This window comes from Rhopalosiphum padi, chromosome 3 (assembly GCF_020882245.1).
Source record: "Rhopalosiphum padi isolate XX-2018 chromosome 3, ASM2088224v1, whole genome shotgun sequence".
Lineage (NCBI taxonomy): Eukaryota > Metazoa > Arthropoda > Insecta > Hemiptera > Aphididae > Rhopalosiphum > Rhopalosiphum padi.
Genome location: NC_083599.1, coordinates 71587382 through 71604823, shown reverse-complemented (window position 1 = coordinate 71604823; position 17442 = coordinate 71587382). Strand labels below are relative to the sequence as shown.

The 17442-nt window shown below is 24.6% G+C and overlaps 1 protein-coding gene across 2 annotated transcripts in view; it reads right to left on the bottom strand.

Moving 5' to 3' along the window:
- LOC132927113 (CD151 antigen) overlaps window positions 1-11907 on the bottom strand; it is a 52313-nt gene extending 40406 nt beyond the window's left edge. Inside the window, exons 1-2 of one of the 2 annotated variants that reach the window (XM_060991572.1) lie at window positions 11778-11907; window positions 4612-4769 (exon numbers count right to left, since the gene is read on the bottom strand). In XM_060991572.1, the coding sequence (XP_060847555.1) occupies window positions 4612-4725 (114 nt within the window). In that variant the 5' untranslated portion in view covers window positions 4726-4769; window positions 11778-11907. Of the gene's footprint in view, window positions 1-1534; window positions 1752-4611; window positions 4770-11777 lie in introns of those variants that run through there. The other variant, XM_060991573.1, reaches the window with a different exon arrangement.
- Window positions 11908-17442: the final 5535 nt, after the last annotated feature.

Below are 17442 nucleotides of genomic sequence, written 5' to 3'. Positions count from 1 at the left end.
ATAATAAACGATTTTAAAAAGAGTTAGTTAAAGCCTACTTTAGTTAAATTTCTTAATTTATCCAACTAATTCTGTATTAGATTTTTCAAACTTTTAAATAAAATCATTTTTCTTCGCTAGCATAATTTACATTATATCTTACATAGTTTTTTATAAAACAATAAAATAGCTATCTAATCAGGTAACTATATGTCACTAAGTTAATAAGTATTTAATATGATGTACAATATCTAAAAAGTGTACAACATTAAAAAAACCTACCCTAGGTACAAAATTTGTATAAATAAGTATATACTTATACACACATATAAATATATATATATTATATCACGAGTAGGTATGAAAATATAAAAATAATTGCAGAACTAATTATTTTCTGTTTTGTATAGTATAAAATGTATACATCAAAGAAAATATTTAATTAACCATTGCACTTTATTATTATATTATTATTTAAATATAATGTGATGAATGCTTTAAATCAAATTAAAGTTTAGAGACGAGTAAATAAAATAAATAGTAAATACTAAGAATCATCTCACAATCAGAACTTTTTTATTGCATGTAAACCGTAGATACAGATTTTCAAGACACATACCTATGTAATATATTAAATTAAAGTGAAAACATTGGTGAGAAAAGTGTAAACACAGTTGGCTTTTAAGATAACGTCATACCCACATGTCTTATGTATTTACGTTTAAAATATCAATATTTAGGTTCAAAAATTCTAGTTTTGTGTCGTTTTCTTAAATATTAGATTCAATTGAACTATTATTAATGTTATTGGTAAAAACATTATCTGTGTTAATCTTGCTGCTTTTTACATTATTTTAATTTTTAAGTAAGTTATATGCATCTTATAATTTTAATAGTTTACGTATTTTTCATACTCATTATTTGCTTAAAAGTTAAAATACTGTAAAAAGCCAACGAGAGAACACAGTTAATATGCTTACCTTTAAGTTTGATAATATGTCAATTTCTCTATTATTTAAGGTATCAATAAAAAAATGGGTCTGCTAAACCTAAACATTGGTATATTATTATGTGTTAGTAAGCTAATTTTTTATGATAATTGTCGACGTCGATTTCGGTAGTATATATTATACTTAATGCGTATAATCGCCGTAATCATAAAAGATCGACTGTATATCTACTAAAAATTTTTTTTAAAAATCCATATATATCAATCTCGTTAATTATCCGTCATTCCAGCTTCTCCGACCATGAACGAACCACCCCACAAAAAATAAATAAAAATCATCGAAAACTTCAAGTTATAAGTTAGTGGTAAATTTTAACCATGATGTTTATACAGATATCTTTACATTATATTGTATTGTTGTAAACAATTAAATTTGACGTATTATTACTGCGAAAAGCTAAGTTATTACTTATATAAAACTATTGAGCCTACTAATTAAATAATAAAGTTAACTTTAACGCAAATGTATTTATATATTACGATATATATATATATATATGCATAACACATGATGCAGGTATGTGTGTGTGTGAATGGTGTATATACCTCGTGTGGAAAAAACGGAGTATGACGTTACAGCATGCAAAAAGTCTCCACAGTTTTTGGAGATTATTGTGTGCACAAAACAAAAACACGAAACGTGCCGGTGGCGAGTTATTGGCAGCGGCGGCTGAACGTGAGCGGAACGGCGACGACGACGAAGTTTTGACGAGCACAATAAAACGCGTATGCGGTCATGTCGGATGGACGACTGGCGCGTTGTCCGTTAAGGCGAACACCTGGCATTCGCCGCCTCCACCGTCACCGCACACGCTCTCCCCTTCACTCCATTGCGCACCGCTGTCACCACTGCCGACAAGGATAATCGCGAGCTGACCACCACGAATCGAAAATTGAAATTTATCCGATTTTTAGATTTTGTCCGAATTTTAAGTGAAATTATTACATTTTAATATTAACAATCGATACCATGTTTCGATAAGAAAGCGGTCCTGCTCTGCAAATAACCAAACATAGCCCATATGGATAACCTTTATGAGATATAACCCTTTTTAGATTCTGTGCGGAAGAGATGAATTTATTGATTTTACAATGGTTTGTATTTTTTTTTATGTCTATAAATACGACAAGTAGTCGAAAAAATGTATCGATTTTTAATTTTAAGGATCGTTTCAGATAGCAAATTGGATTTAGTTTGTACTTTGAAAAGGCAAAAATTAAGAAAAAACGGGAATTTTTACGTACATCCAATTTTCAATAAAATCTATTATTTTTTTTATATAAATGTAACTATAGAAAACATTAGAAATTTAGATGATCAATTTCTATAAATGATATAATATTCAAAATATTTTGATTCTTTTTAAGTTACCTACTTTAAGATGTTTGAAGTTTTCCATTTTTTTTTTTTTTATATAAATGGCGATAAAAATTAATTTACTGATTAAAAATGTTTAAAAATTTCATGTTAGACCCACATAAGTTATTCTTACAGATATGTAAAAACATTCAAAATTCATACAATTTATTTTTTAAGCACTTTAAATGATGACAAAATTCCTCAAATTATTAAACGTAACATATTATAGTAAAATAACAATAAGTATTTAGGAAATTGCGTTTATTAAAATAATATAACATCGAACTTTATCAACTGAGAATCATTTAATTGAAAATAGTATTTCCGCGTTCCAGACCAAAATGTAATTAAACTAATTGTCTTATATAATATGTCCCGATGGGCGATTAATGATTTTAATTAAAGTGAAGTTTGACTATCCTCACTCAAACAAAAATATGTGTAGGGATGTGTATAATTTATTATTGATAGTAGTGGGGCGGTGGAATATACGACAGATATTTATACTGATTTACTCGAATTCAGATGTTTACTATAGGCGTACAAAATATTTATGTGATTTGATGTATAACTACAGAGTACAGATGTAGTGTGTATTTGTAATTTGTACAATGTATAATGTATATTATTATATTATGAACTTCGTTCTTAATAATTTTTTTCACAGGTGTATAACTAGAAAAGAATGATGGCAACTAAAATAACTGTGATTATATGCATATTGCAGTAGTGACCAACTTTTTTTTACTGAGGGCCATAAAAAAAAAATTCTTATTGGTGGGTCAAGAATTAAAACTTTTTCTTTTTTTTGGATGTTATATTTTATTTTAAGCACATCTTAATAAGGTATATTAAGATATATTAATAAATTTAATTATTTATTATATATTTCTTGTTATAAAATTAAATATAAATATATGTAATTGACGATAATACAATAAGACACAAGAAATATTTTACAAACATTACATTTTTAGAATATTTACTTTGACGGGCCAGTTAATAAATGATGGCGGGCCAGATTTGGCCGTACTTGGTCACCACTTGCAATTGGCATATTTTATCCAATCTGATTTTACACAACTAGCGACATAGGTAGTTAAAATTAAGACAATAAAAGATGATATAATACAAATAATTATAAAATTAATAATATAAATAATATTACTAGTTTTCCATATTGTAGCGATAAAACAATATATTTCGAGAAATCGGTTTAAAAAAATGGCATAAATTATAATTATATATTTATATAAATATATCCATGAATTTGTTTACCGATACTGTTATTCACCACTAATAAATTGTAACAGTAAATTCTGGATAGTATAGTTACTGTTACTGTAGTTGTAGTACTGTACAATCTGTACCTAGGAGAGATGCATAGGCGGATTCATAGGGGTGATCGTTATTTTATTTTATTTTATAACAATTATTATTTAATTTTAATACACAATCTGTAATTATTATTTTACAATAAGCGTATGTGATGGAGGTGACATGGCTTGAGGGATAGGATATAAGAAGCCACCCATTGGAGACACTTAAGGATCGTTATTAATGCATTAATAATATCATGATAGAACACGCTTTGGCACTTATATAGGTACTCACATATTATAGGTACATTAATTACTATTGTAGGTGAGTCTACTAAGCTCCAAGTAACAATTTACAATTTACAAGTTTCAACTATATACGAATAAGTATAGTAGTTATGATATTATCATGTTCGATTAAATTGAAAATATATACTTATAGTTTATAAATGAAATGGTCATGATCCCCATTGTGATGCTGTTTATAAAATAAGAAATACTATTTTACGTGTCCGATAAAAACAATAATAGTCTATTATAGGTGATAATTTTTTTTTGTTTACGTTTGCATGTAACGAGGAAAACAAATTATTATTATTAATAATATAAATAACATTAAATAAACATTTCCAGTATGTATTATTATCTTCCTAATTTAAAAAATATAAATATAAGTTACCCACATATTTAAAATAATATTAATTTAGTCAAATATGTATATTTATACAAGTTAGGTATATGAATAACCGGAATAAGTAGTAAAATCTATAATTTTGGGCGTAATAAGAATTATAAATATAGTTTATAGTATAAATACCAAAATACATAAATAAACAATTGACATAGAATAGCGTATTTATAAATTTGTATCAATTGGTACAAGAATAAGCACATAGCGAACTAAAAAAATATTTAAATTTTAAGGGTTTATTTATTGTACTTACACAATTTTCATCGTCACTGGAAACCACTACTTTATTATTATTTTCCTCCGGTTCCTCTTCGATCTCCAATTGAGTGTTTTCGGCGTTTTTTTCTTTTTCTCCGTTGGCACTCATACTAATAGCCAATAGCTAATAGTCCAGCTTCCTCCAAAAGTACGCTGTTTATAGATTATACAAATAAATATATTATCTATACAACATTTATCATATTTTAATATTTTATATTATAATCATACGTTTTAAATTATTTAATATTTATGTAATTGCAAACGTTACTTCCTATTTATTAGTATTTTATCTATTTTAATTATTTTGATACATAACTAGTACCTACCTACTACCAGCTAGTACCGACCTACACATAAATAATTTCTAATGGATATTAAACCACATAACTATAAATTATATATTTATTTTGTTTTGTTTGTAGCGATATAATAGTTTGTTCATCGATTGGTATATTTCTTAATAATAGAAATTTAAAATGTTATATACATTGCATGATATACTATATAAAAATTATATTTAATCATATCCTATTGAAAAAAAAATCGAAGTCTCAAAATATTATATTTAATTTGCATTATTGGTATATTAGACATATATTTACGTATATTAGACTTAGTTCATGTTATGTTGTTTTATTGTTTTACAACGTAATGTATTAGTTTTACAAATATAAAATTATGTATTGAGGGATTCTTTTATCGAACAACACCATTGGCGGAGATCGGGGGGGCTTACGGAGGATTATCCCCCCCCCCCCCAAAAAAAAAATAAATAATTTGAGTTAAAGCCCCCTTAAAAATATTAAACAAACAATACCGTAATTTTGTACAGTTTGTAGAATTTTTATCATTATTTTATATTCTTGTATCCACAATTATATAAATTTACACACATATTAAATTTCATATTATTATGCAGAATATTTTTTGGAGTATTTTAATACATAAAATCAAATTTCGGACTAAAAGTTTAAGAGTTATTAGTATTAAAACGTTGGTGAGCGGAGTAGTAGACTAATATTTTACAGAGTGTTCCTCTACCAGTCACCATTCTACTCCGCTCACCAAAACTTTAAATTTTTATAACTCATAAGTCATAAGCTACTTGTCCGGATTCCGATTATTATAAATCGAAATACTCCTAAGTCCTAAGAATATTCTACTTCAAAATATGAAATTAAAAATGTATGTTGTCATTCAAAAAAATAAAAATATATAACATATAACGATAAAAAATATTAAATATGTTGTTTTATTTCTATTTGTTGTTCGATTAAACAATCACCCTAAATATGTGTGTGTACTGTGTGTATATTTTGTATTTCTACCATCACCTATTTTAGTAGTAAAAAAACGTTAGTTTTTAACTTTAAAGTTTATTTTTGGAAAATTATTGAAACTATTTATTGTTTTGATGAGTCAAAAGTAAAATACCACAGTATTATTTTAAATTAATGAAAAAGTGAAAAATTAATAAAAAAAAAAAAACCATAGAATAACCAGAGTATTTACAAAACACTAGTTGTCGATCGACAAAGTCAATTTTGTTTACTTACTTTAATTTATAAAAAAATACCTGTTAGTACCTAGTTGTTTTTTTAAACGTTCATGAATATTAATTTTAATAATTTTATATACAAATTTTCTATACATTTTATAATTATCAACATATTTTGGCTTTTAAATGCTATTTATAGACATTTAATATATTCAACTTTTTTTGTTTTAAATTCAAATCGTGTTTATTATGCCGTTTCTAAGACCCCAAAAATGCTTAGATATTATTTCTATAATATATATGTGTACAAATAACAGAAAAATTTAAATTTATGAGAGACTATAATTTCCCTATTTTTAGGTTGCTGTAAAAAATTTTTAAGCTTAAGTTATTAAATTTGTAAATATATTAATAATACTATTGGTTTTTAACTATAAAAGTATTTTCAAATCTTAGTGGTTTTGACGAATTTTGTTAAAATTTTAACTTCAAACATTTATATAATATATTGAAATTGTATAAATGTGTTTTCAAATTGCTTTAAGAATAAATTGTAGAGAATTTTTCATTAAATTATAAAGATTTTTGACCAAGCATAAACATTTTTAAACGTCAATAGAAAAAGAAATAATAAAATTTGAAAATGCAATATTTTTTAACAATTACAAAAAGAACCAAAATATTTTTAAAACTGTTTCATGTTAATAAAAGGCAAATTTAAATATTTGATGGTAGGTAATAACATTTCCAGTCTCTATCAATATATATTTTTGAATTATTAGTAAAAAAACCAAATAATACGAGTAGATTAATATTTTCGTTTTTTCACTACTTTTGCTAGTACTAGCCATTGGGTAACATAGAAAATAAAACTTTAAAAAACCAATAATGTCGCTCTACTATTTAATTAGTATCAACTATAAAATATACTTTGTTATTGAGTATGTCATGTAATGGATGTGTTAAATTTTAATTAAATGATAAAGTATTGTATAGAAAAATTGACTGTTAGCGGAGATATATAACCAGACTATTATATTTCTAAGAATATTTTATATTTTGTATTGTTATATGCCTATATTATATTATATTAGAAATTTCTATTTCTATTAGTGGATGGTAGGTTGAACTAATTTTTACCTAATTAAGTTCCACATATTGTACAATAACTGAATAACGTTTAGAATATTAAATCATATACTCATCGCTCATAATATGATACTACTGGGTATTATTAACTATAGTCAATAATAGTATAACGTTAAACTGTGTAAATAGATAGGGACGTGGTTCAGTGGTGTACTTATTATAGATTCTCAACGAAGCAAAAAGTCAGTTGAAATAAAAAAAAAAAAAACATTTGATATTTTCGATTTTTTTAGTTTATGTTTCTATAAATTTCCTTACAATTGTAAACAATCATAGCTATTTAAAAATATTAAAGATACATAAAAGCGATTTTTTTTATAAGCATTTGAAGTTCAAATTTTAACAAAATCTTAGTCATTTGAATAAAAATTATTTTGTTGTTTTAAATTTATAACATTTTTAATGTTTATACCTAAGGCTTGAATATTAAATAACGTTCCCCATAGGTAATTTTTACTGAAACCAAAAAACAAAAAAATAAAAAAATATGCTAAACATTTTTTAATGGTATTTAAATAAGGCTGCATCCCAGGTTAGGTCGCATGCTGAATAAAAAAATTCAAATAATTGCATGCCATTATTTAAGCGAGTTTGTCCAAATTGTATACTGTGTATCATACTACTTATCATGCACTTATGTGTTTTTTTGAATTTTCTAACTTTTAATTATACTATGCATACAACCAATGTTTGTGAATCATTCCATTCTAAACTGAATTGTATATTTTACTCTTCAATTCCTAATATATTTCAGGTATGTCTTAAAGTAAGTACAATAATATGATATATAAAATATATAATATATATAAATATGTAAAAATGCGTAATTTAAATTTTATAATAGACTATGGAAAATATTAGAAAAATAAGTATTTACTATTTACATGTGGCTACATTGAAGACGCGATTTCAAAATATTAATAGAATAATGTATGAAAAAGATTATCATATTTAGGAAGCGTAAGGTCGGAGTGAAAAGATAAATTAGAAATATAAGGGGGCATTGTTGATAGAGAATAGGATTTTTTTTGAAATATTTGGATTTTATTTTGATTAATAATTATGATAAAAATAATGAAAGAAAAAATAAATATAGATATAAACAAAAGGTAATGTTGAAATTGGTCAGCTTCTTCCTTCAAGTTTTTTCATGTAAATAACTGCTTGAAGCACATATTCTTATTATGCCCATGGGTATAGATTGTATTTTATTTATATAAATAAAAAAAAAAAATATTTAGTGTTGCTGACAACGAAATAAATAAAACAAAAGGTACAACCAATTAATAGATATTATGACGTTGGGGGTGACAATATCAACGATATTATACCTTAACCAAAATAGTAAAATAATATAAAAAAAGTTTAATAATTTTAAAATAAAAACTTTTAGAAATTTAATGTGAAATTTAAAAATGTAATATTTTTAACCACACCAGTACACCAATTAAGTTTTTACTGCCAGTCCTAATAGACTAATAGAGTCTCCAAAAGTAGGAAGAAAAATGTAATTTTAATTTAGTAAATTAAGAAGTCATTTAAAAGTTTACGAATTTGTGACCAATTATACTATGTTTTTATTTATGAATAAATAAAATATTTTTAAACAATTTTGACTGATTTATTTTTCGTTTTTTTTATATTATGTAATGAATTCAAATAGACCTCTCTAAGAGATTGCATGCAATTCACATATTTATATGGACGTTCTAATTTTGTTTTTTATTTTATATGCATTTGGATGTTAAACAAAGAATAGTTTAGATAATCAGATTTATCACATTTTAATTATAGAAAAAATATAATGTTTTTAGCAAAAACCTAACTTTATTACTGATAGCAAAATAAATTACTACAATATATCAAAAAAAATATATAAATGGGTATATTACTTAATAAAATATGTGTTGAATAGGTGGGCAGACCAAAATCGATCAGAATAGTTTTTCGTGTGCAGTATTTTATCATGGAAATATTGGTAAAAATTATTGATTAAATTTAAGATTTTGTTTTTGTGGACGAGTATTTCTTAAAACACGGACAATAAGAATTGTGGTTTTTCCGTATAAAATGTGGTAAGAGAATAATATGTACCAACTTAATTGTATATTATTTTACCACAGATACCAATATGTTATATATAATATGTATATACGTTTATCAGTTGTTGTGTTTACCTATTATAGATTTATAGATAAAAAGTTGATAAGTATATTGAATGTTAGTAAGTAGGTTATAATTTGTTTAGTCAATATTATAGGGAACTTCAAGTAAAAAATTGATCTATTCGTGTTTATAGTGATGAAAAATATAAAATAAAAATACACACACACACACACACACATCCTTGTAAAACCGTTTCATTCAGCACCGCTCAGTCTAAAATAATGGAAATTAGCAAGTTATAATATAATTATTATTAATTAAGCATTAAAAATATTATTTGGGCATATTATTTTATTAATGGTTATAATTACAAATTATTATTCTACAAACATAAAATTCCGAAATTTTTTTTTTATTAATTAAAATTTATGTACAAATGATTAAGGTACCACATAATTATCTTGGTAATACTAATATTACATATTTAACTATTATTTTAATAAGCAGTCACACTTATAATTTATTTAACTCCTTGTATTTATCGTTAAGTGCAGCCGTGCAGGTACAAATCACAAGGTAACTATAGTTTTGAAATCTTATTTGGTACCCCATTTAACAATGAAATAGTCTTGGAATGGTGAGCAGGTACCCTTGAAGCAAATATTTCTTGCTGGAACAAACTAAATTTGAATGTAGACCTTAGAAAACAATAATCTATATCCTTTCTCTATGAAGTATTGTTAAAAAATTACAGCCAACATTAATGTCACTACAAAAATTCAAAACAGTTGACAGTGACTAATGCATTTTTTATGCTCTGTTCGATTATACCATTTTTATTTATCATCAGTAACATATTTTTTTTTTAAAAACTAACATTGAAATTCTCATCTTTATATATATTACCTATAAACGAAAAAACCTATCTATTTATATATTTAAATAATAATAATATACATAAATTATAACTGCTTATAGATAGTCAAAAATTATATATAAATAATAAATATTTATACAATTCATAAATATATTAAATAAAGTTAGTTTGAATTTGAAATTATTGCCATATAATTATTTTATTAACAATATACTATAATGTAACTTATTACTTATTAAATATTAAACTTTTCATAACTAATTTAATATCCATAGGCGCAACTAAGGGGGGGGAGGTCTTGGGTGGGCTTTTTCAATTTAATTTTTGATTTGAATAACTTAAACTTTAAAATTTAATACAGACTCATTATTTATTTTTACAGAACTCAAAACTTTAAAAAATACATTCGTACCTATACATATTCACAATTGTTTTTTTTACAAAATTATAGATATTTATATCAAATTTTATTTCAATTTAAAAATATTATACGTAGGAACTTTAAACTTTTTACCATTGCGTATATTATTATTTATTAAACACTATGATATTTTCGATACAGTTAAATTAATTTTAAGCTACTTATACGATGAAGTTTTTCACACTGTTCTATAGTACATATATCGGCATTGACTTAATAGTTAATAAAAACTAACAATATTATTTATTTTTTTTTTGAGGGAGGACTCAAATTTTTCATATTATTATACATGAAATATATAATTTTATGTTACGACTTAAAAATATAATTTAACTATCAAGGGGACGGGCCTCTTGCCTCCCCTTAAATCCGAAACTGTACCAAAGATACATTTTTTACGTATATTTAATAATAATGCGTTCCGGTTCAGAAAGTTTTCCATTCCGCGAGCACTGATAATAATTACTATAATAAATAAATAAATAAATATATAAATAATAAATACTATGCGATTTATTTTGAGAAATATATTGTATCTATTACTAATAAAAATTAAATGACTAATGCCACATCCGCTTAGAATTGTTATTTGTATGAAAAGATTCATTATTGAATTCAAATTTATTTAACTCGTCCATTACAGTAATCTCAAACCTCAGCAAGGTCTTCCTGTTTATAATAATTATTTATTTTTGTAAATTTTTTAACACATAATAGATTACAATAAAAACTTAACGAACAGATTTTAGAATTCGAACGATTTTAAGTAACCTATACAAAAATAAATTAAATAAAAATATTATATTATTAAATATATTTTATATTTAGGTATGTATACAATACAATATTTATAACTACAATGTTTAATAAATATAATATATTATATTATATTAAACAATTTAATGTTTAAAAAAATCTAATATTAATAACAATTTTAGTGATTCAAATTAGTTAAAAATATTTTAAATCCAATAAGTAAACAAAATAAATATGAGCGTATCCTACAATAAAGCTTATCGAATTAATGTATATTAGTCTATTATGAAGGTACCTATATCGATGTGATTTGTTTATTTTACACCAAAGTTACATCATGTAGGTACTTACCGAAAATATTATGACTATTTACAAATACAGCAGCTCTTCAAAGTACGTCCTATGTTGACATTCATTGACAAGTAAATGGCTTTATAACGTTTTTAGCAGTTAAATATCTAGTGTTTACGTTTTTTGGTAGCCCAACAACGGTCCGCTTAGACTCGGACGATCAATCCAACCACAGCGTGACCACCTCTATTCATACTCGTTAAAAGTTCTTTGCCCTCGTTAAAAGCTAAAAGTAAATAAATTATTATTTTCCACCAAACAGTCGGCTATTTTTAACACACGCATAAGTGTTAGTTTAATTTTTTTAATTTTCACTCAACTATCTGTTAATTTTTTATGATGAATATGCTTGAATGAATATTAAACATAGATTGCTAAAAAAGAAACACTTTAATAAAATTAATTTTCATTCTTTTGCATTAAATTCATGCATATGAGATTAAATAAATAATTAAGACGTACCTATAATAATATATTTAATATTATAATTTATACTAATCATTATTGGAACACCAATATTTATTTTAACATAATTATTTATTAATGAATAATATTTAATTTTACATTTGGTTTATAATTTTCTTAAACCAATTTCGGTATTTTTTTTTTCTTTTGAATCAAGCGAAGAAAATATCAATTTTATAGTTTTGTAGATACAGGTAAATGTACTTATTTTTATTTTGTTTATAAGTTTTTTTACATTAGAATTTTATTATTTTCAGAGAGATTTACCTACCTCCATCAAATTGTTAATTTTAAATAGAGTACTAAAAAAATAATAATTGATAATTTTTATTATGATTTAGACAAATTTATTAGAGCTATTGCTAACAATAAAGTAATACAAAAGTATTGAAAATTATAATGGACAATAGACCTGTTTTTTTAATATTATAATTTTTATTTTATTTATGATTTTTTAAATTAATTATAATAGCATATAAAAGTATACACTATATAAATGTATATTATAGTTAAAAAATCAATTTTTATAAAAGTTGACATTTCAAAACACGTTATTCTAACACATAACTCTCTAAAATTTGTCACATTATAATAGGGGCAATAAGGCTATAACTTAAAAATGCTATACAATATATTATACTAGAATAGTAGAATATAATAACATTGAATAACACTAATTCAATATAATTGAAGCTCGTTGACCAATGTTTTGATTTGGCAAAATATTCATTATCTTAAGATCATAGGCGGAAATGGGGAGGGATAAGTACTCTAAAAAATTATTAATTATTTTCGTATTTCAGATTTTTAGATTTAAGAACTAATGTCTATTTTTTTTTTTTAAAAAGGTTATGATAATTTATTTTATGAAAGGAAATCGTTAAAAATCATAGATAATATAGGTATTATATAAGTTTATAACCACTATAGGCACTAATAGTTCTTAGCTATACCGAAATAATAAATTTGACCAAATATCATATTCCAAAGTATCTAACAAAATATTTTATCGTATTTTCTGTGCAAACATTTAATCTTATAAGTTACCACAGATTTTTATCTTTTATCTATGAATTAAAATTTATTTATTTTGTAATTATTGTGAGGATCGCGTAACACACGACACATGTGATTTATTTATATTTTATTACCTAACTATGACTTATGCAATTAAGATCGTTTGGTTAATTTTATACTTTATTCGGAATGAAATGTTACTTATTAATTTAATTTGTGTAAAATTCTGAAGGAAACAATATAATATATTAATATTATAACATTTTTAAATAAAAAAAATTTAGCCATTTTTTTTTTTGACTGCCAGCTTATCAAATTGCTAATTTACGACAATGTATAAAAATAATTATCAACAACCACCAGTTCACCAACGTTTGGCCGAAATCAAATCCAATAATAATCTCCTGATCCAAAATACCAAAACCTATCCATCATTACTAGACTGTAATTCTGGACCAAAAAGCTCATACTATCGTGGCATTGGATTCGTTTGCTAGTCAACTCAAAACATTCTGCAATGATAGTAGGAACAGATTATTTCATCATCTGGAGTTCATTAAGATAGATTTAAAAACTATAGGCCAAAAATACGATTTTAAATTATTATTTTTGTTCGATAAGCATATACTGAGTTCATACAATAAGTACGTGGTATAATCGTCACGGGAAAATTTTAATTTCAAATTATATCGTAATTGTCATATCATTAACTTCATAGTGTTCTAAGAATACTAATTGGAAATCCGTGATGGTAGGGTGTTATTTAGAAAACCGTCTTGGCGGGAATCATAATATGTATAGGTAATTCTAAACCAAGTAGTAGTGCATAAAACGTATATATCCCCTTCTCGCCTTCTCACATTTAATTTTAAATACATTTTTTGACAAATATACAAAATGTAATTAGTATACATCTAATTAGTATTACCCAACCTATATATTAGCACGACCGGTCTCGAAATCCTATCGTTATCCATTGGTTTGCAAGTCCATAATCCTAAATCACCAGTTTCTCAGTCTCACCACAACACAATATACTTGGAATTACAAAACCTAACCAAGCAACTTTATGAGTATAATATCACAATGATACAAACACAAACTTATTATATGCTAAATATTGGTAAATAAAAAATTCAAGTAATTATATACCTAAAAGTACTCACCTCTACTAAAAAGTTTGTGTTTAAAAATGAATAAATGTACATTAATTTTATTAAAATAAAATGTGTATATTATTGCATTATACTTATACTATACATTTATGTACATTCTAAAAGAAACTGCCAATACTGAAGAAAAAAAACATAATATTAAAAGCAGTAAAAAATTAATTAATTAATTATAATGGTTCTATTTTCTTTTTTTATTATTATCTTGAGGCATGTCAATCATTATTGAGTTGTAATTACATTTTATTTTTTCTTTAATTTACCATAGTGGTTAAGTCGCATCTACATACATTTAATAATGTATAATGTTTATTAAAACCAATAAATTATCATGTATAATGAAAAAATGGTTGTCGGGTAGATTTTCATCAACACCGACAGAGTAAAAACTTCTAAATAAGAGTTTGTAAAATCCCCATTGATTTTCAGTGATTCATTTGACACATGATGACCCTCATTATAAAAATTATAAATAACAAATCACGTGAAAAAAATATTTTTAGAAATCTAAGTGTATTTATAAATTGAGTGTCTAACATTAAAATAATAAAACTGTCGTGATAATATTTTTATCAAAATTTAAGTAGTCTTTAAAATGTTAAATTTAATAATTTTTTTAAATTCGTGTGATATGATATTTTTCTATCCATGTGAGTCCTATAATACATTATTTTCAAATTTGTTAAAAATGAAAATATAATATGATTATAATAAGTTGAGACGTTGAGAGTGTATAATATATTCTAGATTCTGAACGGAGTGATGAATGTATTGATTTTACAATGATGTGTTTTTTTTTTTTTTTTTGTGTCTGTCATTACTTTTTGGAGTAGTAATAATGCTTCAATTTTTAATTTCAGCCCCTCTTTGAAAAGCGAAATTCATCTAGTTGGTACTTTGGGGGGTCATAGTTTTTAAAAGCGTCGAGAAAAACCCTGAAAAAATTACGGAAAAACGGGAATTTTTATGCATAACCACTTTTCGACAAAATCGATAATATGATTTTGCTGTAACTCAAAAACAGATCATTGTAAATACTTGAAATTTTCACAAAATGTTTATATTATGGTTATCTATTTACGATTAAATTTTCAAAATATTTTGACCTTTTTTAAGCTACTTATAGACAAATTGATGTTTTCGACTTTTTAAAGTTTTTTTTCTTGAAATGCCGATAAAAAAAATTTGGCTATCCAAAAAATCTTTAAATTTGAATACAAGGTTTATTATAAATTGTACTTATCGTAGTAAAAAAAAATCAAAAATCGTTAGTCACAATTTTTGTTTATAAGCATTTAAAGTTCAAAATGTTTACAAAATATATCAAAATCACGAATATTTGCAAGGCATTTTGAAGTTGAAAATTCATAAAATTTTTGTGATTTATACTTAAGGTTCAAAAATCAAATACAAGGTTATCCATAAGTTTTCCTTTAAGTAATTGTAAAAAAAAATTCCAGCGTCATATAGAAAACATTTTATGAGCGTATGAAATTTAATTTTTTACGAAATCACGTTAAATAACGATATATTACAATTTAAATTGCAGGATTGAGTGGATCATTTTTAAACATTCCTGTACATAATATTGTTGAAACAAAAATGAAAATGTTTAAGATTGCTCGATTTCCATTAGTCTTCGGTGCAATCGATTTCACTAATGTGAGAATCCAATCTCCAGGAGGTAAATCTTCATAAACATTTCGTAATCGTAAAGGGTAAAGAAATATCATAAAATTTGAACTTTCTGCGTCTATAAAAAAAATTTGTGATTTACGATTTTTGATTTTTTTTAATGTTAATGAGTATAACATATAATAAACTTTGTATTAAATTTTCAAGAATTTTTGGCTAGCCAAATTTTTATTATCGGCATTTCAAAAAAAAAAACCTAAGAAATAAATACGTCTGCAGGAATACCAAAAAACAGTTACTTATATGAAACTTTTTAATAATCTCTATGGATGTAATTTCTCAATATTTTGATTTTATATACATTTATTTTATGTAAACAATACAACATTATAAAATCAATAAATTACTCACTTTGCTCAGAACTTATAAAAATAAATAGCAAACACAAAAATTGTAAAAAAAAAAAAAATTATGTGTTGTGTTGTATGTTTAATAAAATTAATTTAATTCATATTATTTTACTATTATGTATTATACTATACTGTATTTTAGATATTTTTCGTTGAATGTGCAAGCACTTGTAAATTCCTATTTAAAATTTATGGACGTTGTTGCTAGATGGCCTGGCTCAGCACACGATAGCAATATTTTCCGAAATTCTAGACTATATGCAAGGTTAGAATCTGAAGAATTTAATAACATGGCAATTTTAGGAGATAGTGGGTATGCTTTAAAACCATACATGTTAACACCAATTGCAAACCCCGTTGGACGCACAGAGATGCTATACAACGAATCTCAAATCCGAACTAGAAATATTATTGAACGGTGTTTTGGAATCTGGAAAAGAAGATTTCCAGTTTTATCACTTGGTTTGTAATTTTATATGTGTGATTAAAATTCATTTTTATCTATAAATTTATATGATTTTAGGCATACGATTACAATTAAAAACTGCTCAGGCAATTATTATTGCAACAGCAATCCTACATAATATTTGTTGAGATATGAAAGAAGAGTTGCCAGGGGATGATTTTGCGTATAAACGTAAAATCGCAAACTTTGGAACGCTATAACTTCCAAAATAATGGTTTCCGGGAAAAAAAATATACCATCGTTTTAAACATAAAAAACAAGTCATCTGAAATAAAAAATTTGAAAATCGTGAGGGGGTTGGTAAAGTGTATTTGTTCTTAATTAATAAACAATTATGTAAACTGTAAATGATTTACTTTTTAATTTTTTTCTTTAAAATACAAATATTTACAAAGTATTTAATTAACCCTTTCAGACCCAAATTATTTTAACTTAGAAAAAATTTTTTTTTCTTATTATACATGATAATAGGCATTCAATTAAGATATTTTCCAAGTTTC